Raw genomic sequence first — 26,475 nt, 5'->3', positions numbered from 1 at the left:
AAGAAACGTTGTTGGCAACTTACAAGGCAATCGGCCGGCCGGTCCTTAACTATGCAGCACCCATATGGTCGCTCCCATCGAACACCTACATAGCGAGACGCTTATGCTCCCAGTTAAGGAGCATAATGAACTCCTCTCCAAGCAGTTCCTGCTGGGATGTTTTCGTAGAAACCATCCTTGTAGTCATCTGCTTGGAGCGGAACCGCCTCCTAGGAGAAACAGACTTCCGACAGGCTCCCGTTAGATGACATCGACGACAACACCGATAACCCTCACCATCCCAACGGGGACTGATAACCGTTAAAACAACAACAACGCGTGGAACATAGCGATGATCAAATTCCTGAATTATTGGACGGCGAACATACCATCCGGACCTAAGCGATTAATTTTTGTTACATCGTTCCAAACGACGTACCTCCGTTAATTTGCTGTTTTAGACCAATAAGAGTTGGCAAAGTCTACGCGTCATTTCTACGAATTGTAGTTAAAAGTCGGTTCCTGCGTACTTCCCTGCCATGAAGTCCAGATTCGACCAAACGCCGGGCAATTGTTCTCTTGGATATTTGACCTTTGTATTGACCTTGAATTTCATGTAGAATGTCAGTGCWACTCTTTTTTTTTTGGTCTCTTCGCGAGATATTATTAATTCTCCGGTCTATTACTGTTGCAGTTTTTCGTGTTTTTTCTTTTCGTGCAATATTGAAAATAGTTTTAAAATTCTGTATATGCCTAAGGACCTTCAAATAATTTTTTTTGAGCATTTGACCTTAATCGAAACTTTTTTGCTCATCTTTCCAGGCCGACAATGGTCAAAAATCTCACTAAATACACTTTCTACATCATAACTCATTTACTATTTGGGAAAAAATTAAAAAAACTTTAACCTCACAACTACAAAACAGAGTGAATTTTGTAGTATATAGTGTAACACGAACAACGCAAGACTTTTAGGAATATAAATAAGGGCATATCAAAAATTTGTATCATTATCATCATCAGCCACCTACAAAAAAGGAGCGTTCTAATTAGCTGTCAACAGCTGTATGTATTTGTATCGTCCCAGTTCTGCATTTTTTGACTTATAGTGTAAATATGTTAACGACTTTCTTGAAATAAAACATTGAATATTTCGAAATGGCGGCATATTCTAAACCTTCAGGCGTAAAAGGAACTCGCGCGTCACTTTTTATTAATTTAGCATACTGATCTTATCAAAAATGAATTCGTCTCGTAATCGTATTTTTGTTTTTTATATATTAAATTCGATTAGTTTAAGGGATACACACAACACAAAACTATTCTACTCTGTACTACATATTGCTACAGTACATATAAACAGCAGTTATTGTGATGGAGACATTGAAGACATAAACAAAATCAATGCTTAAATGATTGTAATTTAAATTTATTTAAATGATTTTTTTTTATAAAAAAGTTTGCAGCGCAATTAACCTCAAGTAACATTTAGCATCTTAATTGGCAAACTGAGCATTATTTCTTGATGATTTATGCTTCAAGTTCAAGGTTTTGAGCCATTTGCGTCTGTAGTAGTAATATTGAGTCAATTATGCATATGTTAGCATATTTGTTGTTATCTTTGTATTATAAATGATTTTAAGCGGCAATGAATGCATATAATTTATACAAACTGTGGTCACAGTTTCTCTGATGTTTTATTTGTTATAGAAAACTGAAGCATTTGTATTTAATTAGCATTAACGAATAATTATTAAATTATAGCTATCTATATATATATATATATATAGCTATAAATTTAAAACTATGTTTTTGTTGACCTTATCGTTGTTTGTAACACCTAAAATTTGGGATGTCTGTTCGACCGTCCTTCCATCCAGATGAAACTTGGTACAGATATACCTTGACGGAAGAGCAAAGGTGCAACCAAACATTTTATACTCTTGCAACCGGCAAGCATCCACGCTAGGGAAATACTTTAAGGTGTAAAACCAGTCATATAAAAGAGTAAAGTCAGCCGGATGTTCGAAAATCCTGATATTAGTTATATAGGGGCTAGGCCAAATTTCGCTCAAATTTATCTTTTTTAGGCACAAAGATCAATGTTATGAGTAACCCATGCTCTCTCAATTCCATTGGGATAACTCACATATTGGACGATCTATGCGGTACAAAGTCACCCGGAAGATTAAATATCTTTATATTAGGCATATAGGCGCTCAGGAAAGTATTGACCCAATGCAACCCATTTATGATACACAGAATTGCTATTATCAGGAAAGGATTCTCTCCGAATTTTAATAAATATATATTAATAACTTATTGACCGCTATTTTCGGTAATTAGCCAACTATAAACACTAGTTCTGCATATTCGGTACTTAGGGGCTCGAACAGTTTCGTTGGATTTCAACAATTTTTGGTCATAAGGTGGCATACTCTAAAGGAATTATTAGAACAAAATTTTATTTCGCTATATTAATTATTTCTTGATTTGTTTACTGGAAACTGAAAGAATCAAATGAAATTTAAAGCTATGTTATGTGACGTACTAAATTTAGTCGAAATCGGTTGGTCGGGTTTCGAGATATGTGATTTTACCAAAAAGTGAGCGGTGCCACGCCCATCGTCCAATTTTCACACCCGCTCTCATAAAGCCGTCTCCTACCATCTCGGAAGTAAAATTTAATGTCTCTGGCGTAATTAGTTATCGATTTATTGTGCTTTTAGTAGTTTTGAACAGCGCCGTTATATGCAGAGTGCGGGGTTATGTTCCGATTTCATCCATGGCGGTAGGAGTTCCTATAATCAGTGGTGTTCTGGAATCTGATAGTTGTCGGAATCAGAATTGAAACCGATCGAAAAAAGCAGTAGGTGTCATGAATTCAGATATTATTTATTTGATATTCGATACGAAATCTTTTACGTTTTGTCTTTGGGAAGCAATTGTCAGATGCTTCTCGCATGTGCATATGTCAGACGGCGGACAGGATGCAGTTCGAGATTTATATCCGAAACAAAAAATTTAAAGAAATTCATATTATTTAATAACCTATGTTCAAATTAAGCTTAAAATTTCAAAAAAAAAGCGTAAAATTATAAAAAAAATTTAAAATTTGAAAAAAAACTGATTTTGGTATAAAAAAAGTTTACATTAGATATATGTTCAAACTTCTATAGAAGATAATTTAATGCCAAAGATAATAAACTTTGCCCCAATTCCATATGACGTTTAGTTTTTTTCTATCCTGCCCGCCAATTAAGAAAAATTGTAAAAATTAAAAACGAAATTTAACACCCTAATGCGTCTTTATTCATTTAATAAATGTTATCTCTTAAAATCTTTTTTTAATTCGGAATTCATTAAAAACTTTAACAGGATTGCTTCCAAATGTATTCATTTGCAAGTTTTGTCACATTAGTAAACAGCTGATTCGAATATTGCTTTTGCTATGTTCGAAAAGACAACAATCCAATCAGATTCTGTGACACCATTGAAAATCAGAATTGGTTTTCAATTCTGACAGCTAAGCAATTCTGTCTTGGATTCCACAACACCCCTGAATATTTGTGCTGAGCAAATTTTGTTGCTATAGCTAGTGGTTTAGGAGATATGTATGTATGTTATTAGAGGCCGGGACCAATTTTTCAAAAATTTTTTCCAATGGTGCTCCTGGTTACTGCGATCCTCTGTGCCAAATATGAAATTTATATCGGTTAATGGCGATTTGTGGGCGGGGCAGTGGTCTGATTACACTCATCTACGACTCGAACTGTTTTTTGTCCTAAAAAAGCCGCATACCAAGTGTCATCAAGATATCTAAATTTTTACTCAAATTGCAGCTCACATGGATGGTCAGTTAATTAAGTTGATTTTAATGTAAATATTCCGGACGCCAAGCAAAATGTAGTAATGAAACTTAGTAAGTCTACGACCTACAAAATAATAATTTCATCATATTTCATTCGCAGTTTCGTTTCATAATGGATATTGGAGTTAGCCACGTTGAAATTTGCGAGAGTAAAACTCCCTTCATTACTTGTTACAGATTCTTTTAGTTATGAAAATACTGATATACTATACATATGTGTGCAGAGTGGTTATTTTAATTCTTACATAGGCTGGGATTCCGAAAAATTTTGGTTCAGATACAGAGGAAAAGTATGAATACAGGTCTGAAAGTGTGGTTTTTCAAAATTGTTTGTTTCCTACCAAATTTCAAGGGCTCACCCATATTAGTGTGTATACTCATTAATTGTGATTGTTGCAGTATAAAAATAATAAAACCGGTTAACGGTTATTGCTGGTTACCACAACTATATTTTTCCTACCGTGGCGTTTATGAAATATGAAAACATAAGAGCGCTCACCTATTACAACACGTTTTTTATTTGGCTTATATTGCTGATGCACAAATATACCTGTAAATGAATACATATACATATATGTATGTATTTATATGTGTATGTATGTATTTATATATAAATAAAAGCTAAGGTGTCGGCTAGTGTATCAATTTAAGGTGGCGTGACTTTTATTGTGGCTTATACTTACACCTTTCTAGACACGGCTATTTGTCTAATAAACTTCCCAGCTTTTATGATTGCTGATGCTGATGAAATAAAAACTTAGAGGTTTCAAATTCAAACAATGTAAACTTACATTTTATATTACTTACTTAAAAACTATATTTCTCTATTTTATTGCTGATCAAAAGTTCAATCAAGCAATTAAGTTATTTAAAAATTCCGTATATATATATATATATGCATGCATGTAAAAGTTGTTTGCAAACCTTTCGCGCCTACAGAAGCTTTAATCTAAGTTTTTTGTTTTGCTTTTCCATTAGTTGGCGCAGCCACATCCAACAATAGCTAATTTAAAGAGAGCAATCGAATCAACCGCACGTGTACAGCATAAAAGAGAGTTGCGTGAGCGATACGAAAGCCGACGACGCAGACGACATATGTCCGAAGAAACTGGAAATGCGAGCAATAGCAACGATAACTCCGACCATAGAGACAACAGAGTGGCAGCATGTCAGCAACGGCAACAACAGGTTGAAACTAATGCCTCTTGGTTGGCGGCGAACAGAAGCACCGGAGAATTCGTCTACTCCACAACGCGCTGCGGTCATCCACATCGAACAACGGTTTCATGGCGTTTTCTATGGCGCGCCTTCATGTTGATCGATGCTCATACCAAAACGCCGCTTTTCGACCACGACGGACGTAAATTGTTGAGTGAATGCGGCATAGATAACGGTTCAACATTACGCTTTTGCAAACGTGAAATATACTACAAACGTCGCCGGCAATAATCAGTGCAACCAATCTATCCACAAAGTTACCAAAAAAAAAAAGCATATTCTAGTTTAAAATAAATTCAAAATCTAAAAAAAAAAAATATTAATAAAGAATAAGAAGCAAGTTGAAAGTGTACAGCAGTGCCAACCAAACGACATTGTTTAAAGTAAATTGTGCGTCCATAAGCCTCCGCAATTCAAATGTTAAAGCTTTTCAAGATTTCCATGTCACACATCATTTCGCCACCACTACTATCACCGCGTCGCACAAAAAGTAAGAAGTCAAAATCACGAAATCTCCACCAAACCACATATACATACAACCACATCGTGGTATTGTGTCGCAACGACGCATGTATGCCAGCCGCCAGCTTAAGAATACAGAGATGATCATGCCGTCAGCGGAGGCGAATTCAATTTGCTGCCGTCAGTCCTGGTTGATCACTTTGTCCGCGTTTACTTTTATTTGTATGCTGCAAGTTGACCTCAACCGCGCTGCCTTTGAGGAAGGCAACAATAACAATGTGAAAATCGCCGAACACAGCCTGGAACTAACACAGACCATTAATATACAGCGACAGGAATATTTGCAGAAACAATGTGAAACGTTGGGCTATAGCGCTCTCACCCTGGATGATCTGACGGATGTGCAAATGGATCATATGATTGTGGATAAGGAGCACAAGTTTCTTTACTGCTATGTGCCTAAGGTGAGACGAATTGGTAGTTGATAATGTGGAATTAGCAAAAAATATATATGCATACATAAGCGTTCCTCTCGTTTCGTTTTGTTTGTACTGGTACTGAAGGCCGTATAGGCCCCTTACCATTTTTGTTGCTTTTTATTTGACTTTAATTTTATATATTATATATTCATTTACTCATTATATAAAACTTAAACATCATAACCATTAAGCAATTCAAAGAGGTTTTACCTTATCACAATCCGATTACCCTTGTGACTAATACCTCAGGAATTAGTTTAAAGTTTTGTAGCCAACAAACTTTTCATGTTGTTCCTTTTTAATTTGAGTTGTTAATAAATAGAATTAGTTAACAATATATACCGATTTTTTTTTATTCGAAAACAAATGAAATGCAAATATAATTTTGTTTCTTCATGAAAATTGAAGCTACAAGTCAACGAAATGTGGTCAGTAAATAATAATTTTACATTTTAATAGTTGTGATTTAGTTAGTTTACTTTAGCGGGTACAAAATTTTTGGTTTCGCATACTTCTTTTTTGGAGATATATCAGAAATTAAAGGGGATTTTAAAAATATAATTATCGTTATCGCTTTTGAAATTTTTGAAATTTGCAACATGACATTAACATCGTAATTAGAATAATAACGCTAATATAAACTGCTTGTATACACAAAATAACGCCACGAAATATATTGATATTCGAAACCTCATAAGTATTTCAAAACGTGGATTAGATGTATGTATATGTGATTGTGCATTTATATGCTAAGTAAGAATTCACGTACATTCGAAATTTTAATTTCTTGCTGAGTATCTAATTACATCGAAAATCTATGCCGTAAACAAAATATGAGTTTCAAGAAAAAAAACAAATTTCGGTTTAAAAATCATTTTTCAAATAATTTCACGAATTTTTCTTTGAGCGCCACAAGATATATAGAATTTATATATGACATTCTATATGCCAATAAGTTTTGCATTTGAGGATTGCTGCGCACTGTATTCTGTATTCCTGAAAATGTTTGCTCGAACAATAGCAAAGGGTTTTTGTCTAATAAATTACTGTATTGTATAATATTGTATTGCAGAATATGATTTTTATCGTTACTATAGATTAATTAAAAACAAGTTATGCAAAGACAGAAGACAAGTGAATTGAGTGCATTAGTGTCAGTTGGTAGGCAGTGGTATGGGTTTCTTGAGTGCCAACAACCACAGTTAGAGATATTTTTTCCGCAGTGACTTTTTATATAAAAATTATTTCGAAGATGAGATGAGAAAGCCTTTTCGTATTTCTAAATAAACTTCAACTTATTTTTTTATATTTATAATAATTTTTATATTTATAATAATAGAAAAATAAACAAATATGTACCACTGTGGTAATTTTTATACTCTGAACAGGGTATATTAAGTTTGTCACGAAGTTTGTAACACCCAGAAGGAAGCGTCGGAGACCCCATAAAGTATATATAAATGATCAGTATTTTGAGCAGAGTCGATTTAGCCATGTTCGTCTGTCTGTCTGTCCGTCCTTTGAAATTTTGCAACCGTCATTTTCTCTTCAAGAAGCTGCTCATTTGTCGGAACTGCCGATATCGGATTACTATAACCTATAGCTGCCATACAAATTGTACGATCGGAATCAAGTTCTTGTATGAAAAGCTTTTGCATTTGACAAGATATATTCACGAAATTTGGCATATATTATTTTCTAAGGCAACAATGTAATCTCCGAAAAAATTGTTCAGATCGGTTAACTATAGCACATGGCTGTCATACAAATTGTATGATCGGAATAAAGAGCTTGTATGGAAAACTTTCGCGTTTGACGTGGTATCTTCATGATATTTGGTATGAGTTATTGTTGATAGAAATAATGTAATATCAAAAAAAAAATTCTTCAGATCGGCTCACTAGAGAATGTATCTTCCATACAAACTGAACACTTAGTTACTAAAAGAAATGCACCTGCGAAGCGTATATTAGCTTTGGTGCAGCCGAAGTTTACATTTTTTCCTGTTTTTTGTAGAATTAAGCTTACATTTCTAACACTATATGGTATGACATCTATAGACAAAATAAAAAAAAATACTTTTTCGACTACCCAATATTAAGTGGCTGTTGTACCTAAACATTGTGCACGATGAAATTTATGCATATATATTTCAATTTGTAAAATTTTATTTTTTTCACATTAAGAGGGCTTTGCCATATATAAACCACTGCAACTGGCAAGTTTCAATAGCAGTCGATGATGTTCAAAAAGTTTTAGACAAGATATCCAAAAAGAACAGCACAAAATATCGAGTTAAACGGCTTCACCTTTGTTTCTTCAAAAATTTTAACTACTGCATTATAGATGATGAGAGGTATGTGATTGGAAACTTTTCTCAGCTTCGAGGTGTGGATTTTTATGTTGGAGATTATAGAGGGAATGTCCAAGAGGAGTTTAAAGCATGAAAAGACAAAGACAAAGAAGTTTTTGGTTTGGTGGTGATTGAAGAGACAGCTCTTCTGTTAGAATTGCAAAGTGCTTGTAAAAACGGGTTTTGACATTCAAAAGACGGCATCAGGTGTCCAAATTTGGTCTGACTTGACTTCATGCCATTATTGCAAATCGGCAGTTGAGTGGTATGTGAAGAACAATATAGCTTTAATCTGCAAAATGTTTTTAACAAAGTTAAACATGAAATGAATTTCTGTTGAAAAACTGTTTTTACTTTTATTTTTAATGCATGAAATATTTCAAAAGCTATTAAAATTACTTCATGCAGTAGTTTCATCGTGCGCAAGCCTTATGTACAAATAACGTGTCATGTGCAACTACATGCTATATACTATATTTACTTGGAAACTGTTTATTTATAAAATTATGCACATATATAAAAAATTATAAAATATGTATGTGTATGGGTAAACAACTTATATAATTTATTTACTTTCTAAACAGCTTTTAATATATTTGTGGAAGTGTAAATAGTTTTCAAAGCTATAATTACAACTAGCATGTATTAAAAGTTATTTATACAGCCATTATTGAACATTGAATTACAGCGATTAGAGCTTACTTGATATTTATTATAAAAGCACAAATACATTCACATACAAATCTATGTCTACAGAAATGTGTTTCGAGCTGCAAAGTTTAAAGTTCAATGTGTCGATGTTGATTAGAACAAACTGTGCGAGTGTGTTAGCATTTTGATAGCAAATTATATTCATACAATTCATTTGAAACTAAAATTACGAAAGCATTACGATAACCATTAGTTTCTAGTAAATTCATTTAACTTGAAGCAGAAATTGAGGTATAATTGTTGGAAAAGTATTACCTAGGTTTTCTAACAAAAAAACTGCATAAGTTACTAATTTGTAAATTTAAAATCCTTTGATTCAATATTTTTAGGCTATCTTTTGAAATTGGTTTGGAATAGTAGAGAAGTTTCTTAAACTCTAAAATATTGGAAATTGGTAATGGCGAAAGAAAAATATAGTTTGATTCATATATTAAATGTAAATTTGTTGCTATTATATAATTGAAAACATAAGAATTCGGGTGCTGTCGCTTGCTTTGTGTTCAACTTTAAAATTATATGTATACTAAGGTTTATTATGCTTTATGAATTATTACTGAAGTAATTTATTGTTGTTGTTTGTTCAAATACATACAGTTTTCAAACAAAAAATAAAAAGCACTTAATGAGCCTCCACTGTCATACTGAGCTACTTTCAGTTAGTTTTCGAACCTCTGCTTCGTTAGTGTTTTTTCTCAAATGTGACTATATTCAAGCGGCACTCAAAGCGATTTCCGCGCAAGAGGTAAAATCGCTATTGGTGCAGGAGTGTATGGTACAACAGAATAGTCTGCCAGATCGTAACCAAGTGCACCTTATTTGGGTTTCAGGTGGTAGGACCGGAACTTTTTATTGGGGTTGGTCCCCACACCATAAAGGAGCTGCTCTACAAGAATGAAGCAGTGGGTAGGGAGAGGCATTGAAAACAAATCATAGGCATGCTCCATGCCAAGTTGCTAATGGATGATTGCAACCTTAAAAGGTTTAAATATGTAATCAACCTACCAAGGGAAAGACTCAGGCTACTTGTCGCCTTCTACACTGGCAATTGTAAGCTCAAGAGCACTCATTTAAAATGGGCCTAGCTTCTTGTACGAATTGCCGGTTCTGCGACTTTGGAGTCTGAAACACCAGAACACCTGCTCATCAACTGCACAGCAGTCTACAGGCGCAGGATAAAGGCTCTTGGATCCATGTTTTCAAATGAGGATCACATCGCCCCAATATCACCAAGCAGTATATTGGAATTTATCAATTTGCTGGAGCTAGTTGAGACGTTGTGCCTTAGGAGAGGGCGCAATAGACCCTAAGTCGCGGTGCCATCCTCATTTACTTACCTAATCTTATTAAACCAGTTTTCGAAGGTGAATCAACTACTTTCAGGTGGCTAATATTTTCATGAAATAATTTACTTTTTATTCAACATAATTATAAGAAATTTTTTAATTTCTTTACCGATAATTAACTGAATCGCATATTTGAGAATGATATACTTATTTATTTATGACAATAAGGCTGTAAATGATTTGAAACATGCAAATATATATGATTTTGTAAATATGTACACATAAAATAGTTTTCCTTTTAACTAAAATAAAAAAAATAGTACATATATGCAAATGTACTTCAATGTATTTATTCATCACACAGTATGTCGCCTCCTTTGGTATACCTATTAACCCTGTCGGAAATTCCATTTATTCACAACTAGTGACATGGAAGATCGTCATAGTAAATCGCGTCAAGTAAGATATTCACGGTATGCAAACACCAAGCAGTTGCCTATCATTTTCTCAAGCCTAGCCGATTTTATTCCAATTAATAATAGTAAATTTTTCGGCGATCAATCGCATTCCAAGGATATTAGTTGTTTTGTTGCTTTACAAAGAAGAAGAAAATATGTAATTGTAAAACTCTCAAACGAATCTAAAATTGTACTCGTATTCATAATAAGCCCTAGAGAACCACTATAATTGCTTTTTTTGTCTAGCAGGGTAAGTGCCAAGTAATTATGTCTATTTAATTACAGCCACAACGTTAATGAAAATTTTAAAAGCGATTATGTGCTTGTCTATTTCCATGCGTAACAGATTTTGCGACCACGACAGTTCATGTAAAGTGTTAAAATATTGAAGCTAAGGAATAGGAAGATGATAATACTCACATATATATGTATATTCATGAACGACTACCAGCTAAATGTATAACATTTATGTTTATAAAAATAGCAATGTTGATTTAGGATGAGAAAAAGCGGTAGGTTTTTAGAAGAATATATTGGAGTTGGAGTTTTGTATTAGACCACTTTGGGTGGGTATTCGTAAACACAAATCTCTTTTATCAAATGTTTAGAAGTGATAAATTTGTTTGGCTAGCAGCCCAAAAATGAAATCTAACAAGTTTCTCTGATTCTCCCTCCTGTACTGGCATTATGGTTGAAGTCATCTTTAAGCTTGTGAGAACTAATATTTGAGTGCCCTCTAACTAATTCATTCAATGCATTTACGGACGTTTATTTGCCTGCCTATTCTTTTTTGCCACATGTATTTAGTTTCTCTCTAAATTTTAGACTACTTAGCAATGCCTTCGTCAGGCACCAATTAAATATTTTTGGATCAATTATATTTCATTTTAAATTATAATTTTTTGGCTTAAACAATTGTAATTGAGTTGTGTTAACAGTGATGATAACCCTTAAGTTTGAGTTAAATATTAATTTGCACAAATAGAAAAATTAAAATTACTGCTATATTTATGAACAACTCAAAAAGGACGATCAACATAAAATGTGCTCGTAAATAGAATTACGCTTATTACATCCGAGCATGGATGAATAGAGATTTTATAAACTGTGAGGTTAACCTGAAAATACAATTTAAAGTAAAATTTCAAATAAATCAGTTCTTTTGCACTGAAGCATATCTCGGACTGCATTTAATATGAACCTAACTGTACATTACTGAACTGATTTAATTTTTAATTTTTTCTCAGAAATATTAAGAAATTTACATTCCCTGTTTGTCTAGTGCGAAGGTTAGTGAATAAAAACRATGTTTATGCTCTGAAATACTCGAGATCGTACCTACATATGTACATACATACATGTTATGTATACTAAACAAATGTAAAATAAATCGTATTCGCTTAAAATTTAAAGATTATTTCATGTAAAATTAAAAAAACAAATTTCATTTTTCATGTTTATTGGAATTTTCGATACTGTTTTGTTGTTCGAAAATATTTAAATATTTAAGACCATCTCGCAAATTTCAAGCTTCAACCTTTCTTATGTATAAATTAACTAAATCAATTCATCGAAACATTGATACATACATATATGTAAATTAATACTTAAATCGAACACATTTAGTGATCTACGCTAACCTTGCTGACGACTGCTGGACTAGTGACTGATGGCTGGGGGCTGAGTGCGCGTTTTTAAGGTGCCGGAAATAGTGAAATGACTTAGCATTTATTGTTGCCCTGATGCAAAGAAATTTCTGTTAATATATGCAACTTTTACAAATACAAAATATGCAGTTTGGTTTGCCTAAATTTATAGATATTGTACGCTCTACAAAATACCGACAATCAACAGTTCTAGGAATATAATCAATTTTACATTGCAGCTGTGTCTAGTCAAAGCATGTAAATACATGTTTATTTGTAGTCTTATATAATCGAAATTCTTTCTCACATTTTCCGCTATATGCGTTGTAGGCAGCCGTAAATCCCCACGTGTCACCTGAGTTTGACAAACCTCGTCATTGGCCTTGCTCGTACATATGTATGTATGTAGATATGTACATGTATATTTTTGTATATGCGGTATGTAATAAACTATTACGGCACCAGCAATTTCATCAAAGGCATTAAAGTACAAACTATAATGTACTTTTGTAATACATATACACATGTATATGTATATAYATATGTATGTATGCAAATGTATTGTATATATATATGTATTCACAGTGGTGCTAAAAATAAAACCAGTTTTTTTTTAACCGAGATAGTAATCAGAATAAAAGTTATAACCGGCTGATAATCAGAACTTGAAGTGGGGATTTTAGCTTCTTAAAACTGCAAGTCGTCGCTTCCTTCAATTGATGTAGTTTTTGAAGTGCTGCAATCAGTTTTTCTATCAGAATGCATTTTAATAATTTCATAAAGTTGTATGCGGTTGTAATGCTTGACCGCTGCTCTAAAGTTCGGACTTCGACTGCTGAATACAGTCCTTTGTGAAGCCATAAAAATAGAATTCCATTGTTCGATCGTATAAGTCAACAAAGCGCCAAGTGGCCAATCCAAATTTGCTCAGGTGTTTTAGTCCTACTCCCACCAGTTCAAGCTTCCTAGTGTTTAAGTCTAGATCTCGCAAAAAAGGGACAATCAAGAAGGAAGTGTTGAGCTGTTTCCACATCGTCTTCTTCCTTACAGCTACAGCTGCAGTAGAGTTTCGGTAGGATTCTCAATCTTGCAACATGGACGCCGATTGTGCAACGGCTTAGTAGAACCATCACAACTAGGGAGAGGATAGCCTTACTGAGGACAAAAAGCTTATTGAATCACAATTTACATTTTTGTTGATCTTTCTCGAGCGAATTATTACGAACAATATCGAAGCACAACTTTGAAAGTAGTTCTTTGTCAAATGAAGAAGTTTCCACCACAGAGTTGATATCGGGTTTTTGTTTATTTTAAAGTTAGTTGTAAAATGTGATAATGTATTGAAAAAAGTAATAACAGAACTTCGTTATATAATAGTTCCATATTGATATGCTTTGAGATTATTCATTTTATATTTCGATTTTTTTTAGAATTATTGATTTTTGAAAACGAATATTGATTTTAAGAAGTGTAGTATCAAAATATCCTGACTTTAATTCAATACCATTTTAATTACTTTTAATTTACTTGAGCACCACTGTATTCAGTTGTACATTCTATAATGGCATACATCGATCAACGATCAGTAAAAATTTTGTATAGTTCATGTGCGCACTAGAAACGACGCCAAGCAGTAAATCAATTGAAGAATTGCGGCGTGTAGCGCTTTTGTTGTGTCATTTGTATGGGGATTTTTTATTATATTTATTCAATTAGAGGAATTGAACACTATCCAAAAAAATAAATTAATTATGCTAAATTCAAAATTCATTCATTCATTTCATACACGTAAACGTTCAACGGCCCAGGGGTTGTACATACATACATATGTACATATATTTAGTACGTAAGGCAGGAAGTGAAAAAATAATCAAATTGTATTTTTAACGGTATTCTAAAAACAAACACCAGCGTTATGTATTGAATTATTATACAAATCTAACCATATTTGTCACGTAACCGTGCATATGTATGTAGATATTTTAATCGCTCTGCATGCAATTAATAAGTTCAGATATTTACATATCATGTTAGGAGTTCCTTTCCGATTATTAAGTACCTGCTTTACAAGACATGTATTAGAGCTGTCGATAAACCTATTACTAAATATGTTATCTTATCGATTCGTTGATTAGTGTGTATGCAAGTCATTAGTAGTTTCTTTAATTCGCTAAATTGTTGGGACAGAAGTGGCTTTTCATTTAAAACGTTTAATTTATAATGTATTAAGTGTTTGGAAGTTATTTCCCTAATAAAATCGGATTTACCATAAGATAATGCACGAAATTTACGGGAAAGATTTATTTTCGCATATTTTGCTAATAAAGTTTGACATGAGATTTAGCAGGCAGGAGTTTATTGCCAATCGACAGCTGAAACACCCAATTTATTAGTATTCATAAATTATTTTTAAAATCCTCCCTTCATGCGCGTTGCATAGTACTATTTTTGAATATTAATAATCGAGTACTGGGTCAGGTGTTTGGGCTGCAAATGCTTTATATAATAAACAATAGATGTTAAGATACTTAAAACATCGGTGTAGGGAGTCAGAATAATAAAAATATATTTTGTTTTGTAAAAATTCAACTTTGTTGTCAGATGGTGGCATTTTTTCAACTTTTCGATACAAGTTTTCTTGAAAATCGGCGTAAGTCTCGGCGGTTACCGCTTCCCTCTTTTTGTGCGAGTATTATATTGTTGTCTGAGAACAGTAAAATGTTACTAGTATTCAAAATCATTTCAATATCGCTATATAATATCCGCTATTTGAAAAAAACGCTGATGTCTATTATTCGATGCGTATTCCAAAATATAAACGTCAAAACTTTGATAGCTTCTTTTGCATTTTTGTATGCTTTCGATTTAATATCAACCTTTCAAACCAAACCGCTCGACTTTAAAAACTCATACAATTGACCCTACAACATTTTCTTACATGATGATCAGAAGTTCTAAATACCAAATTTGTTGATTGAAAACTAGTCTCCAATACTTTAAAAGAGCTTATTTCTCTACTGAATTTCGTTAAGTTTGCCACAAACTTGTAACGAAGAGAGAAAGAAAAGCAGCCCACATAAAATATGTGTATAAATGATCAGCTCACGAGCTGAATCTATTTATCAGTTTTTGATATATCAATCTGAAAGTTTGCACATGTCTAAGATAATGGTGCTATCTTCGAATTAATTATTCAGATGGAGTCACTGTAGCATACGAGTATAGTTGCCGTACTGCCGTAAACTGGCCGATGAATATCAAGTTCTTGTATGGGAAACTCTTATTTGTTATACCTTCGGTGCAATGATTTTTATGTCGTTGCAAATCCATTACCGTTTAGGTTGTAAATAGTAATCCTGCTATAAAGTTGTAAAACGATGATATCTACGTAAGTCTGGAAATTGTAAGTACTGTTAGTAATTGGTCGGATAAAATATGGGTTTGATCTGGTCATTTAACTCAATTGTCACGAAAACAGTTTTCAAGAAGATTTCTAGGGAATTGGCATATGTGGAAAAATAAAAAAAACGACTGTAGTAAAATATTTGATTTTTAGCATTATTAATTATGAATTTCATCAAAATGGAAGTGCTGTACTTGGAAAAACTTTCAACCTTTGAACAAAAAAAAAGTTTTACGAGCTGAATCTGACCAACGTAAACAATATATAATATCAGTTGATATTTTACAGATTCTAATTTGTACTTTAGGCTGAAAATTTTAATTTATAAATTATTACGCTGTAGCTATGTAGCACAAAAAAATAGCAATATGATAATTTAAACGTATAGCCCACGACAAAAAGATAGCACATTTAATATTTTATTTTTTTTTTATTCTAATCAATTGTGGTAACAAAATGTAGCAACAAAAAACAAATAGCCTTAAAAATGTATTTTTCTATTCAGTACAAAACAAAATTACTTAACACATTCCCCTCCATGCTGACGCCGACTAAGGAAAAGGGTTTTCTTTCTCAAATCGTGGTAATAGTAATACCAACTAACTGGGCCATTTAAACCAATTTTTTCCTCATCTGGAAACAGCACACTTGGATATGACTTTCAGCACACTTCGCCGAAAGTGGTGTTTTTTGAGCAACTTTCGGTGTTTTATGGTATCGGAATATTTCAAAAAACCGCAATGTACAGGACATTTGTTTTTACACCAGCTTTTCCCACGATTTGTCTAGCCGTTAGGTGACAATTCGATGCAACATGTAAAATTGCTCTGTTTTTGCCTAGGTATTACCGCTTTTGGCCGCCCGCTACTACGTTCTTTTCCGAAGCTTTCAGAATATTTCAATAATCTTAACAGCTTTACCACTTCTATTTAAATGTTTCGCGATTTTTTTTTATTCTTTCCACGAAAGTTTAGAGCAATTTTTACTTCTGTGCTATTTAGACAGCTATTTTTGTAGAAATTTATTTTATTAATTGTCGTTTTACGAAATAAAAATCGTTATTTTATACAAGAAATGAATAGATAATTTTTCAAAGAACTAGCTGAAGCCTTATTGGAGTTAAACAGTAACTAAACATCATTTTAATAGTTTGAGCTATTGTTTTGACGCGTTATAAATAGATATTTTATTTGGCAGTTGTTGCTTTATTCGCATATGTTTTAAAGAGAAAATTTTGTAAAAGCTAAATTGTGCTATCTTTATGTCGTGGAGTGTACACATTCGTATATTAATTGCAAGATATGTACATATGTACATACATGTGAAACCTAGTCATAACAAGCCTTAATAATAGAGTATAATTACATAGAGATATAGTATGTAAATAGTTATGAATGTATAAATATTTTTCCAATCTGCCACATTCCACCCAATTCCAAATGAAAAGTGAAACTTTCATGTCAAAAAAAAAAAAATAAATAGAAATTGATGTGTAATAAATGCATAACAGTAGCTTTGAATGAACGAGCTGCGCGTGCGCAAATATGCTAGCACGCAGCCATGTGATTACAGCAGTGCAATCAAACGTGCAGATCAGATGGCACACTGTGGATATACGCAGTATGTGTCCATACTTATGCATGCATACATACATACTTATGAATGTATGTATGTATATATGTATAGGTATATATTTCACGCAGCTAAACTGCACTACGTGAAGGTGAAAGCTTTTAAACAACTGGAATAAAAATGTGCCGCTGCAATTAACAGCCATGACGCAAAGATGCAACACTGACGAAACGGATATGAGCATGTAAAATGCTGCTTGTTCGTGTTTATATAGGGTAAACAAATAGCACTCACATTTATTTATCAGCATGTACCATATCTACTTAGTTAGGTAAATGTTGCTAAGAATTGATGACAAACGATGGCAACAAAATTACTAGAAACCGATAGTGGAAACCTTTATTCGCTGAAAAATGCATGACTCATGAACACACATTTTTTTTCCTACACACGTGCACACATACATACATACATACGAACGCAAATTGTATTGAACAACTTGAATAAACATGAAAAATCATTTAACAATTTCAACTTACTATTTTTAACTTATCAATATCATCCATTTATCTATAACCATTCAATATGAAAAGTGTGTGTATGTAGTTGCTCTCTAATTTCCCGCTAAATGAAAAGGTGCCATGCATTTTGTATATAATAAAATAGCTGCGAGCAATTTTGAAATACATAAATAATCAGACCGCAATATTTGGCCATAAACAATGATATGTACATCCATAGCTGCTTTTATTAATGGGCGCAAAGTCAATTGAGCGATTCAGATAAACAATACTCATGTAGCGTATTAACACAAATCTAATGTTATGAGTTTGGCACTGTACGACAAACCCCCACACATAAATCAAATCTTTAATTTGGCTCTCGCATACTCAATAATTTAGCACTTCTTCAATATATTTTGCACAGGTGGCATGTACAAATTGGAAGCGTGTATTAATGATCCTCACTGGAAATTGGCAGAATGGCACAGATCCATTACGAATACCTGGTTCGCTGGCGCATTCAGTGGGCATGTTCCATAAGCTCAATTCGCTCAGTGATGAGGAGCGTGCTCAGGTGCTCTCCGAGTACACGCGCTTCATATTAGTGCGTCATCCATTAGAACGTTTGCTCTCCGCGTATCGCAACAAGTTGGAGGGCGATGCGCCGAGTGCGCGCTATTTTCAGTCGCGTGTTGGCCGGCAGATAATAAAGGCTTTTCGTGCCGGCGCTAACAATCACTCACTGGAGCATGGCGACGATGTCAGCTTTGCGGAGTTTGTGCAATACTTGCTTACGCCAGAGGTGAGCCGCACCAATCAGACGTATAATGAGCATTGGGAACCTATCTCGAATCTCTGCAATCCATGTGTAATGAAGTACAATGTAATAGGTGAGCATTTGCAAAAAGTTAAAACAGTATACATAGTACATATATATGTATATTCACATATAAATTGTAAATTAATATTATTTCTTCTCTTATAGGGAAATATGAGACGCTGTTAGATGATTCCTCTCTTGCATTGTACTTGGCTGGTGCAGACAATCTTACATTCCCCACTGGTCACAAGCCATCCAGTACCCGTGCACATTTGCGTTCATACTTCGATCCGTTACCTATAAAGGCAATACGAAGACTTTATGAGATTTATTTGGAAGATTTTCGACTCTTCGAATATGGCTTGGAAGATGTTCTAGGTTTTGAGTTTGGATGACACTATATGCGTTCTTCGTATATGCGGTATTTCAATATCAGTTACTCAGATGGATTTTTTCACCTTGTGGAAAAACAGTTATTCAACAATGACGCTTTATTTTTAATATTTGTGATGATACGAATGAATGAATTTCGCAATAAGTTTTACAATTTAAATTAGTTTAGTTTAGTTTGGATATTATGAATGTAAATACACATGGATGTATGTACGCATGTGTAATTTTCATTTGAAAGAATTTGCAGTTTTTGTTTATTGTTCAAAACTGACCATGGGAATTTCTATATTGGCAACGTTAATATACATAAGTATATTAAATGATATTATTAAAACAATTAATGATTTTAGTGTCCTTTATTTTAATTTGAATAGCACGTTGCTGAAATAATTTTGGTCAACAGCGTTATCGTATATGTTTCGTTAGACTGCCAAACAATTTAAGCTTGCATTTCTATCTTCCTGCTTTCATGATTTCTTATTCATGTTTTAATGAGCACAGAAAGTTTGGGTTTCAAGAAAGTTGTGTATCATAAAAAGATTGTCTGGAACTATTTTAAATTTCTTATTGACTTGGCAAGCTAAATGTTTTCTAGCAACAAAGTGAAGCGAACGCCCTGATTCACCCATATTTTAGCAAAAGATGCACTGAAATCAGCAAATCACCACAAAACCCTATGGTATTTAAATAATACACCCCGTTTGTCCGGAATTTTCTTCCATGACACAATTAATGTCTTAACAAATTTCGGCCTAACTGTATAATCAACTTGAAATAAATTTAAAAACCTCGTTATGTATCAATTTCCAACAGTATATACATACATTACATAGTTAACAACCAAATAATCAGTTTTATGAATCTTCAAGGGTGAAAATTATTAGTAATTTCTAGACAGAGAAAATGATAATTGCGAAGACATGTAGGATTCCTTACAAACATATGCAAAAATGCGGGGTATTGTCAATTACAATTTATTTTCTGCTCGACAAAAAGCATTTATGTCAGTTCGAAACAAAAAACATATGTGTTACATACATATGTACATATATATATGAAGAGCATTTACATTTTGATCTTGGCCTGTTAAGACATATTCTGTGACATTGAAAAAGAAAGTTGTCTGCATAAACAACGTGTTATTTGCAGTAAGCATTGCAATTTTCGCATATTGTCAGGTATCTTTGAATCTACATAGTATATGTATTAATATTTCTTAATAGCTCACACCTCCTTCGCCGCAGTTAGTGAAGATGAAAACCCTATTTCGTATGGCTTGCTATTTTCATTCTGTTCAATATTTACTGCTGAATCTACCGCGATTCTTAAAGCTGTTCAATACTCAAAGCTAAACAAAGGAAAATATATTATCTGTACTGACAGTTTATCCTGCTTTCAAGCTATAAAAAACTGCAATAACTCCAATTACATGATTTGCGCCATCAGAGATATTTTGATATMGCTTCCTCATAAACTCAGAATTATGTGGGTTCCCAGCCACGCGGGTATAATTGGAAACATGCTTGCGGACTCAATTGCCAAGGAAATGTGTCACTCTCCTACTATAACCGCACCATTTATTGATAAAGGCGATATCTACCGGCTCATCGCTCAACGGAGAAGCTCCAATTTAGCTGTTGATTGGGTAAATTACAATCACCATTACTCAAGGATTAACCCAAATCGCTCGACACCTAATTTTCCGACCTCTCTGCCAGTCAATCGCATCACTCCGTACGTCAGACTCCGCATTGGACACACTATCATTACCAATGCACACCTACTGTACGGTAGTCACATCAGCCAATGCCCCTTTTGTGAGTCAACGATCAGTGTGCTACACATGCTCGTTTTTTGTCCTGCTCTGGACAACAATCAGACTTAAAAACTTTAACAATGACGATCCTGTTCAGCTTTTAATGAACCCAACTATTAGCAACATATCTAAAATTTACAGTTATCTGAAGGATGCAGATCTTCTTCGTTGCATTTAAACAAGTATCTAATTTTTCGCACCAGTCAGCCGAAAGCCTTTGATGCTAGCGCTGCGTACTTCAGTTTATTTTATAATTTGTTTATTATGTAAGCTTTAATAAAATAAAATAAAATAAAAAAAAATTTCTTAATAGATAAATATGTATATGACAGAAAACTCTTTTTTTATTTTACGATGTTCAACATCYTATTTTTTGATAACACAATGCGTTACATTAACAAATAAAAACATTTCAGACTTAGTTATTGTATCAATTTCATCGTCCATTTTTGGGTATATTCGATTAGTCATAGTATCGCTGCTTCAATGCTCTATATTTCTTTAACGAATAGAGCGCCTCCACTTCTTTGGCTACGTAACGTCCATGTGCCACTAGAGCCATAATCTTTTTTGGATCTGTCTCATCTTTATGCTTGAGAAAAGCATCGCGTATTTGTTGTCGGAACTTTTGTGGTCCATTCGGGCCAGGGTACTCCCTGCCCAGGTACTGCAGCTGCAGACGAAATGTTTATACATTAAAGTATACATAGTTGTGCTCCACAAAATATAATCAAATCTCATTACTTACATGCTTATAGAGTCCAATTACTTTTGATCTTATCTCTGCTGACATTACCAATAAGAAATTGCCGCTTCTTACAAAAATTTAATTATTTAGATTGTTTCACAGAAATATATAGAGGGATTGATTAATTTCTACCAAGTAGAGTGATTACAAAATCAGTGTTGCCATATCTCAAACTATGAGCATAAAGTATTTATAGTTTTCCGCTAACTTGATTTTATAGTATTTAAATAACATTGATTTATTTCATTGCGTCTAAATTTTGTTTACTTAGATTGCACAACAAGCGCAATTGAACAATTGGGGATATTTTTTTACATTTTCAACTATAAATATAGTACATGGCAGCAGTATGTTTAAATAAGTCAGATGGCTATTTCTAATAAACGGTTATCGATAAGAGTGTGGTGGAATTGTGCAGTGTTGAACATCTGTTTATAACTTTCAGAATTAAAATTAAAGAAGGATTTATTACTTTTTTTATTAAATTCGCAATTGTGTATTTTTAAATATAGTATATAATCTGATACCAGGCTTAAGATAAATACGGAGTGATTGGGGACATTCTTTTGGTTAATGATACCGGGCTTAAGATAAATACGGAGTGATAGGGGAAATTTTTTTGGTTAATAATTATATATAGAGTGTTGCTGCTACATATTTACGCAACTATTTAGTGAATTTGATAAACTTAGCATTTTGCTAAGTTCTCAACATTGACATTTCATTAAAATATTTCTATGCCGTGTTATAAACAACAGCTCTTTCCTTAATAAATTGCAGGAATGTGAAAAGCTCTTTACAGTGACAGTAAGACAGTAAGACAGGTATAAAATACTCCCAACTTCGTCACTTTTGCTCCAATCGACTTGGAATTTTCACACAATATTTTTTAAAAGTTAAATTTATTAAAAACTATATATAAATTTATATAAAAAAATGAAATTAATTTATTATGGAGAACATAAAAACTAAGCGATTCGAGGTTAGATACACAATTTTTTTTTAGTTATAATACAAGCCAATTAAAAAAATTTCTGGAATTCATTGAAATATATTTTTATTATTATTTCATTGCGACCCGTTACGAAGGCTTTGTTTCAGTACATTAAGAAATTCAGCAACAGTATTAGTTAGGCCTTGGATGGCCTGCATTATCTCCCGGTGTTCCTGGCGCCTTTCACTTGCAACGCGTTTCCTTTCCTCTTCAGCAATAGTATTGGTTAAGCCTTTAATGGCCTGCATTAACTCGCGGTGCTCCCGATGTCTTTCACTTTCAGTGCGTTGCCTTTCCCCTTCAGCAACAGTATTAGTTAGACCTTGAATGACCTGCATCATTTCCCTGTGTTCCAGTTGCCTTTCGCTTTCAATTCGTTGCTTTTGTTCCTCAACAGTATTCCTTTCTACAATATTAGTTATCAACGTGTCAAGAAGATTTTTACGATCCCCTCGTGATAGCTGCGATGTGGCAGCATCCTATAACAGAATAAAAAATAATTAAAAGTGAAAAAGACATATAAGTATGTATATTTTGTAATACTAAGAGAAGTACCTGCTTTTCTAAGCTTTCCGATGGGCATGTAGATAATGCAGGCTTTATTGTCGCTTCTGCGCTTGTCGGTTGCTCTTGATTGAACAATGGTAGTGGCGGGGTGCATGATGAAAGACGACTACACGAAGACGATGCAGTTTCTGTTGCTGTTGTTGAGCAATCAACAGTCAAAGGTTCATTTGACATCAACCCAGAACTCTTCACCCCATTAACAGCAGGCAAGTCAAATGTGCATAACGCCTTTTTTTCGAAATCGCTCATCGGTTTGGAAGTTGGTCCTCCACTAGTTAGTCCCTGGCTCATTTTCAAACGCTTTCCACGTATGCGTAGTTGGCTCTTCCACACACCTAAAGTCTACATAGAAAACAATGAGCAAATACACCAAATATAACATAAACTAGTATGAAACCAGTTGCCTCTTTCCATTTTGCTACACTACGTGTTGGCCCTCTACAGGAATTTAACTCCTCTGCCAGCTGCTTCCATAACTGCTGAATTTCCTGAGGCGGCTTTGTCGAGTTCTTTCTATTGCCAATTTCCGGGTGTGCTTGACAAAATGCAACATATTGCTCAAGCTGCTCGTGGGTAGCCCGGTCGTACTTTGATTTTCTGTCAATATTAAATTTCAAGTTATTGTAAAATATTTGGAATTTATTTGAAAACTTACGTTATAGAGCAATCCATTTTGTCAATAATATTATGCAAGCAGAAATATGCGTTTTCTTATTAGCATTATTGAGTATTATTTAGTCCACCACACGTGTGGGGAAAAGTGATCTCTTCTGTATCTTTAGATTTTATCAAGGTTGCCAAAGAATAAAAATATCATACTTGATAAAAATTTTGACAAATTGTCAATATTTTGTTAATTTGTCAAATGCAATAGGGGTATTAATATCATATTATTATCTGAAAAATATTTTTTAAAATTATAATATTCTATTCAGTACTATTCTGAGAAATCTTCAAAACTGATTTGTGAGGAAAAATTTTAGAGGTATAGAAAAAAGCACAAAAAACTCACCAAATGAGGTGAAAAGCATTTTGCTATAAACCAGCAGTTTTATAAATATAATAAATGGACAACCAAGAAGAGTGAGTAATTTTGCAAATCTATTAAATTTGTTGCATATAATAATTTAATTTGTGTTTAGGACTTTAAAATTCGAAAGAACAACTCAGGAGCAGCTGCATTATTACACAATGTTCTGCAAGCAGCATCCTGAATTGCAACGAGGAAAGCGCACTTCGACCAATCCTCAAGCACTGCAAATGTTGTGGTCGGAGTTAGCAGAAACATTAAATGCCTTGAGAGGGCCAACACGCACAGCAACCAAATGGAAGAAGGTAAGTTTAGAAGTGTTTATGTGTGTTTTCCCAAAAAATAATATGTTTTTCCACACACAGACGTTAATGCACTGGAAAAATCAGTTGCGTTCCCGAGCTCGAAAATTTAAAGCTCACGCAAAAATTACTGGTGGAGACCACCCTAAACTTTCAATATTAAAATTTGAGTATATAACGACGGACACAGTCCCTTCTGCTGCTCCATCACCATCACCAGTTTCAGCTCCAGTTCATGATTCAGCACCAGCTCCATCTCCCTCCAAAACGGCGACATCATCTGCGTCATCTCCTCCCATCCTACCTTCTCCTGCACCATCAATTTCTACCTCAATCGTTTCTGAAGCCCCCAAACCTACAAGAGTGCTTGGAGCAGTGCTAAAAAAAATAGATGCAAACAAGAGACGTGAGGAGCAGGTCATTGCTCTACAACAAAAAATTTTAGAGCAAAACAAGCAGTTGACGAGTGCTTTGGTGCAAATGGCACGCGAGAGACGAAAAGAGCAACAAAAGGTCGCGAAGCAAAACCAACAAATGACTAGAGCATTGAGCCAAATGACGCGAGCACTAACAGCAACGACAACGGTACTCAATCAACTTGAAGAAAAATTAAACAACTGGTAAGCTTATGTTATACTATTGAAAAATGAAGCACTAAAACATACATTAATTTCTCTATTTTACAGATCACAATAAATTGGCGCATGTTTCAAGAGAAGAACCATTTAATTTTTTCTCATCTATATGTTCTTAAAATCATATGAAATATTCATCAGATCATATATTTTTAAAAAAGTATATTTAATAAAATAACTGAATTATTTAAACATACAAATTTATGTACATGTCATTTTATTCATACTTAGTAGGACCGTAAGTTACATATTTATTGTACTAGAAAAATACATACATATATTTATAATGGATAATGAATTTTCTGCAATTTCGATGTCTTGCGATTCTTCTAAAAGTTCTTCGAAGCCAAGGTGTTTTGAGAGACACCGGAAATGTGACTTCAAAACACCGAAGGTGCTTTCAATGGTATTGCGAGCTTTGGCATACAATTTGATATAACGAACTTCTCTTGGTCACCTAACAACCACGAATCCCTTTGTGTGTTACATGTAGTTATGAAACGATGTGGTCCAAATACCAGAGCTATGACAAGACCCGGGATGTCTAGCCTCCACAGCAGTGAACAGATTACACACCTGAAAATAGTTGGAATTACATAGAACATTACATATTGCTTCTACATTAAGGCTGTAAAATCCCTTCCGATTCTTAAATAGAGAGTGAGAAATGTCGTTTGTGGTCAGTGGTGAAACAATCCCAATATGCCTCTAATCGACTGCTACAATTGTGCCCTTGTTTCTGAGTTTAGTATAACATCTTCAAAAATATTTAATACTATTTAAAAGTACATAGTTTTCAATTTGCATTTTCCCCTCTCTTTATGTCTGAAATCTCCTATGCTTTGAAGGAAAATATACTCCATTGTCCTTAACATATATAGTTATTATGGAAATGAAGTTGAGAGTTCTTGAAACCGTGGACTGGATAAGTAACTATTCCTTACGCATTTCTAATATAAGCCATTCCCGTAAAAATATAATTAGGCCAGGAATCGGAAAGTAAAATGTACACTCGACTTTTGCTTATCATGAGGCACTAATTCTTCAATAAGGTCTTGAAAATGACGTTTTGAATAAATAAAAAGTCGTGGAAGTTAAAAGTATTAAATAAGTGCTCATCAGCTTCAGATAGAGTTGGTGGATGCTTAATTCATTTAACCAGCAATAAAAAGTTATATACTTGTACTTTTCATTATGAACTCGCTCCAAGACAAAAAAGAAAGACTCCTTTC

At 33.7% G+C, this 26,475-nt stretch overlaps 5 protein-coding genes across 10 annotated transcripts in view; 3 read left to right on the top strand and 2 right to left on the bottom strand.

Moving 5' to 3' along the window:
* The window catches only part of LOC108969372, a 9,948-nt gene extending 4,629 nt beyond the window's left edge, over nucleotides 1-5,319 (top strand). The window contains exon 3 of the mRNA XM_018934037.1: nucleotides 4,829-5,319. Within this exon, the coding sequence (XP_018789582.1) occupies nucleotides 4,829-5,299 (471 nt within the window). The 3' untranslated portion in view covers nucleotides 5,300-5,319. The remainder of the gene's footprint in view (nucleotides 1-4,828) is intronic.
* On the top strand, nucleotides 5,311-19,492 carry LOC108969371 (carbohydrate sulfotransferase 11). Its single transcript, XM_018934036.1, has 3 exons — nucleotides 5,311-5,994; nucleotides 18,363-18,828; nucleotides 18,924-19,492. The coding sequence occupies exons 1-3, from the start codon at nucleotides 5,638-5,640 to the stop codon at nucleotides 19,151-19,153; spliced, it is 1,053 nt and encodes a 350-aa protein (XP_018789581.1). The 5' UTR covers nucleotides 5,311-5,637; the 3' UTR covers nucleotides 19,154-19,492.
* Nucleotides 19,493-21,281: 1,789 nt separating this feature from the next.
* On the bottom strand, nucleotides 21,282-21,881 carry LOC108969370 (LYR motif-containing protein 5). Its single transcript, XM_018934035.1, has 2 exons — nucleotides 21,716-21,881; nucleotides 21,282-21,640 (listed from the first exon to the last, which is right to left on the bottom strand). The coding sequence occupies exons 1-2, from the start codon at nucleotides 21,758-21,760 to the stop codon at nucleotides 21,431-21,433; spliced, it is 255 nt and encodes an 84-aa protein (XP_018789580.1). The 5' UTR covers nucleotides 21,761-21,881; the 3' UTR covers nucleotides 21,282-21,430.
* Nucleotides 21,882-22,124: 243 nt separating this feature from the next.
* LOC108969368 (ensconsin-like) lies at nucleotides 22,125-25,447 on the top strand. 6 transcript variants are annotated; one of them, XM_018934030.1, is made up of 6 exons: nucleotides 22,125-22,337; nucleotides 22,496-22,539; nucleotides 24,212-24,359; nucleotides 24,419-24,611; nucleotides 24,672-25,228; nucleotides 25,295-25,447. In XM_018934030.1, coding segments are annotated over exons 3-6 (768 nt in total). In that variant the 5' UTR covers nucleotides 22,125-22,337; nucleotides 22,496-22,539; nucleotides 24,212-24,342; the 3' UTR covers nucleotides 25,296-25,447. The 6 variants fall into 6 exon arrangements, with proteins under 6 accessions (XP_018789575.1, XP_018789578.1, XP_018789577.1 ...); XM_018934033.1 differs by lacking the exon at nucleotides 22,496-22,539; XM_018934032.1 differs by having other exon boundaries at nucleotides 22,125-22,522.
* Nucleotides 22,756-24,174, bottom strand: LOC108969367. The gene is made up of 4 exons (XM_018934028.1): nucleotides 23,932-24,174; nucleotides 23,681-23,873; nucleotides 23,265-23,618; nucleotides 22,756-23,188 (listed from the first exon to the last, which is right to left on the bottom strand). Exons 1-4 carry the CDS (start codon nucleotides 23,946-23,948, stop codon nucleotides 22,784-22,786), a joined length of 969 nt encoding a protein of 322 aa, XP_018789573.1. The 5' UTR covers nucleotides 23,949-24,174; the 3' UTR covers nucleotides 22,756-22,783.
* Nucleotides 25,448-26,475: the final 1,028 nt, after the last annotated feature.

The sequence above is a fragment of the Bactrocera latifrons genome, unplaced genomic scaffold (assembly GCF_001853355.1).
Source record: "Bactrocera latifrons isolate USDA-ARS-PBARC rearing strain unplaced genomic scaffold, ASM185335v1 scaffold_25, whole genome shotgun sequence".
NCBI lineage: Eukaryota > Metazoa > Arthropoda > Insecta > Diptera > Tephritidae > Bactrocera > Bactrocera latifrons.
This window is presented reverse-complemented; position numbering and strand designations above follow the sequence as displayed.

Excerpts from the sequence above, each read along its gene's own strand:
- LOC108969371 (XM_018934036.1), top strand. The coding sequence starts at position 5,638 with ATGTATGCCAGCCGCCAGCTTAAGAATACAGAGATGATCATGCCGTCA. Across the intron at positions 5,995-18,362 it reads TTTACTGCTATGTGCCTAAG|GTGGCATGTACAAATTGGAA; the intron begins GTGAGACGAATT and ends TATTTTGCACAG. Across the intron at positions 18,829-18,923 it reads AATGAAGTACAATGTAATAG|GGAAATATGAGACGCTGTTA; the intron begins GTGAGCATTTGC and ends CTTCTCTTATAG.
- LOC108969370 (XM_018934035.1), bottom strand. The coding sequence starts at position 21,760 with ATGTCAGCAGAGATAAGATCAAAAGTAATTGGACTCTATAAGCAT. Across the intron at positions 21,641-21,715 it reads TAATTGGACTCTATAAGCAT|CTGCAGTACCTGGGCAGGGA; the intron begins GTAAGTAATGAG and ends TTTCGTCTGCAG.
- LOC108969367 (XM_018934028.1), bottom strand. Across the intron at positions 23,619-23,680 it reads GTGTAGCAAAATGGAAAGAG|ACTTTAGGTGTGTGGAAGAG; the intron begins GCAACTGGTTTC and ends TTTTCTATGTAG. Across the intron at positions 23,189-23,264 it reads CGGAAAGCTTAGAAAAGCAG|GATGCTGCCACATCGCAGCT; the intron begins GTACTTCTCTTA and ends ATTCTGTTATAG.
- LOC108969368 (XM_018934033.1), top strand. Across the intron at positions 24,612-24,671 it reads CAGCAACCAAATGGAAGAAG|ACGTTAATGCACTGGAAAAA; the intron begins GTAAGTTTAGAA and ends TTCCACACACAG.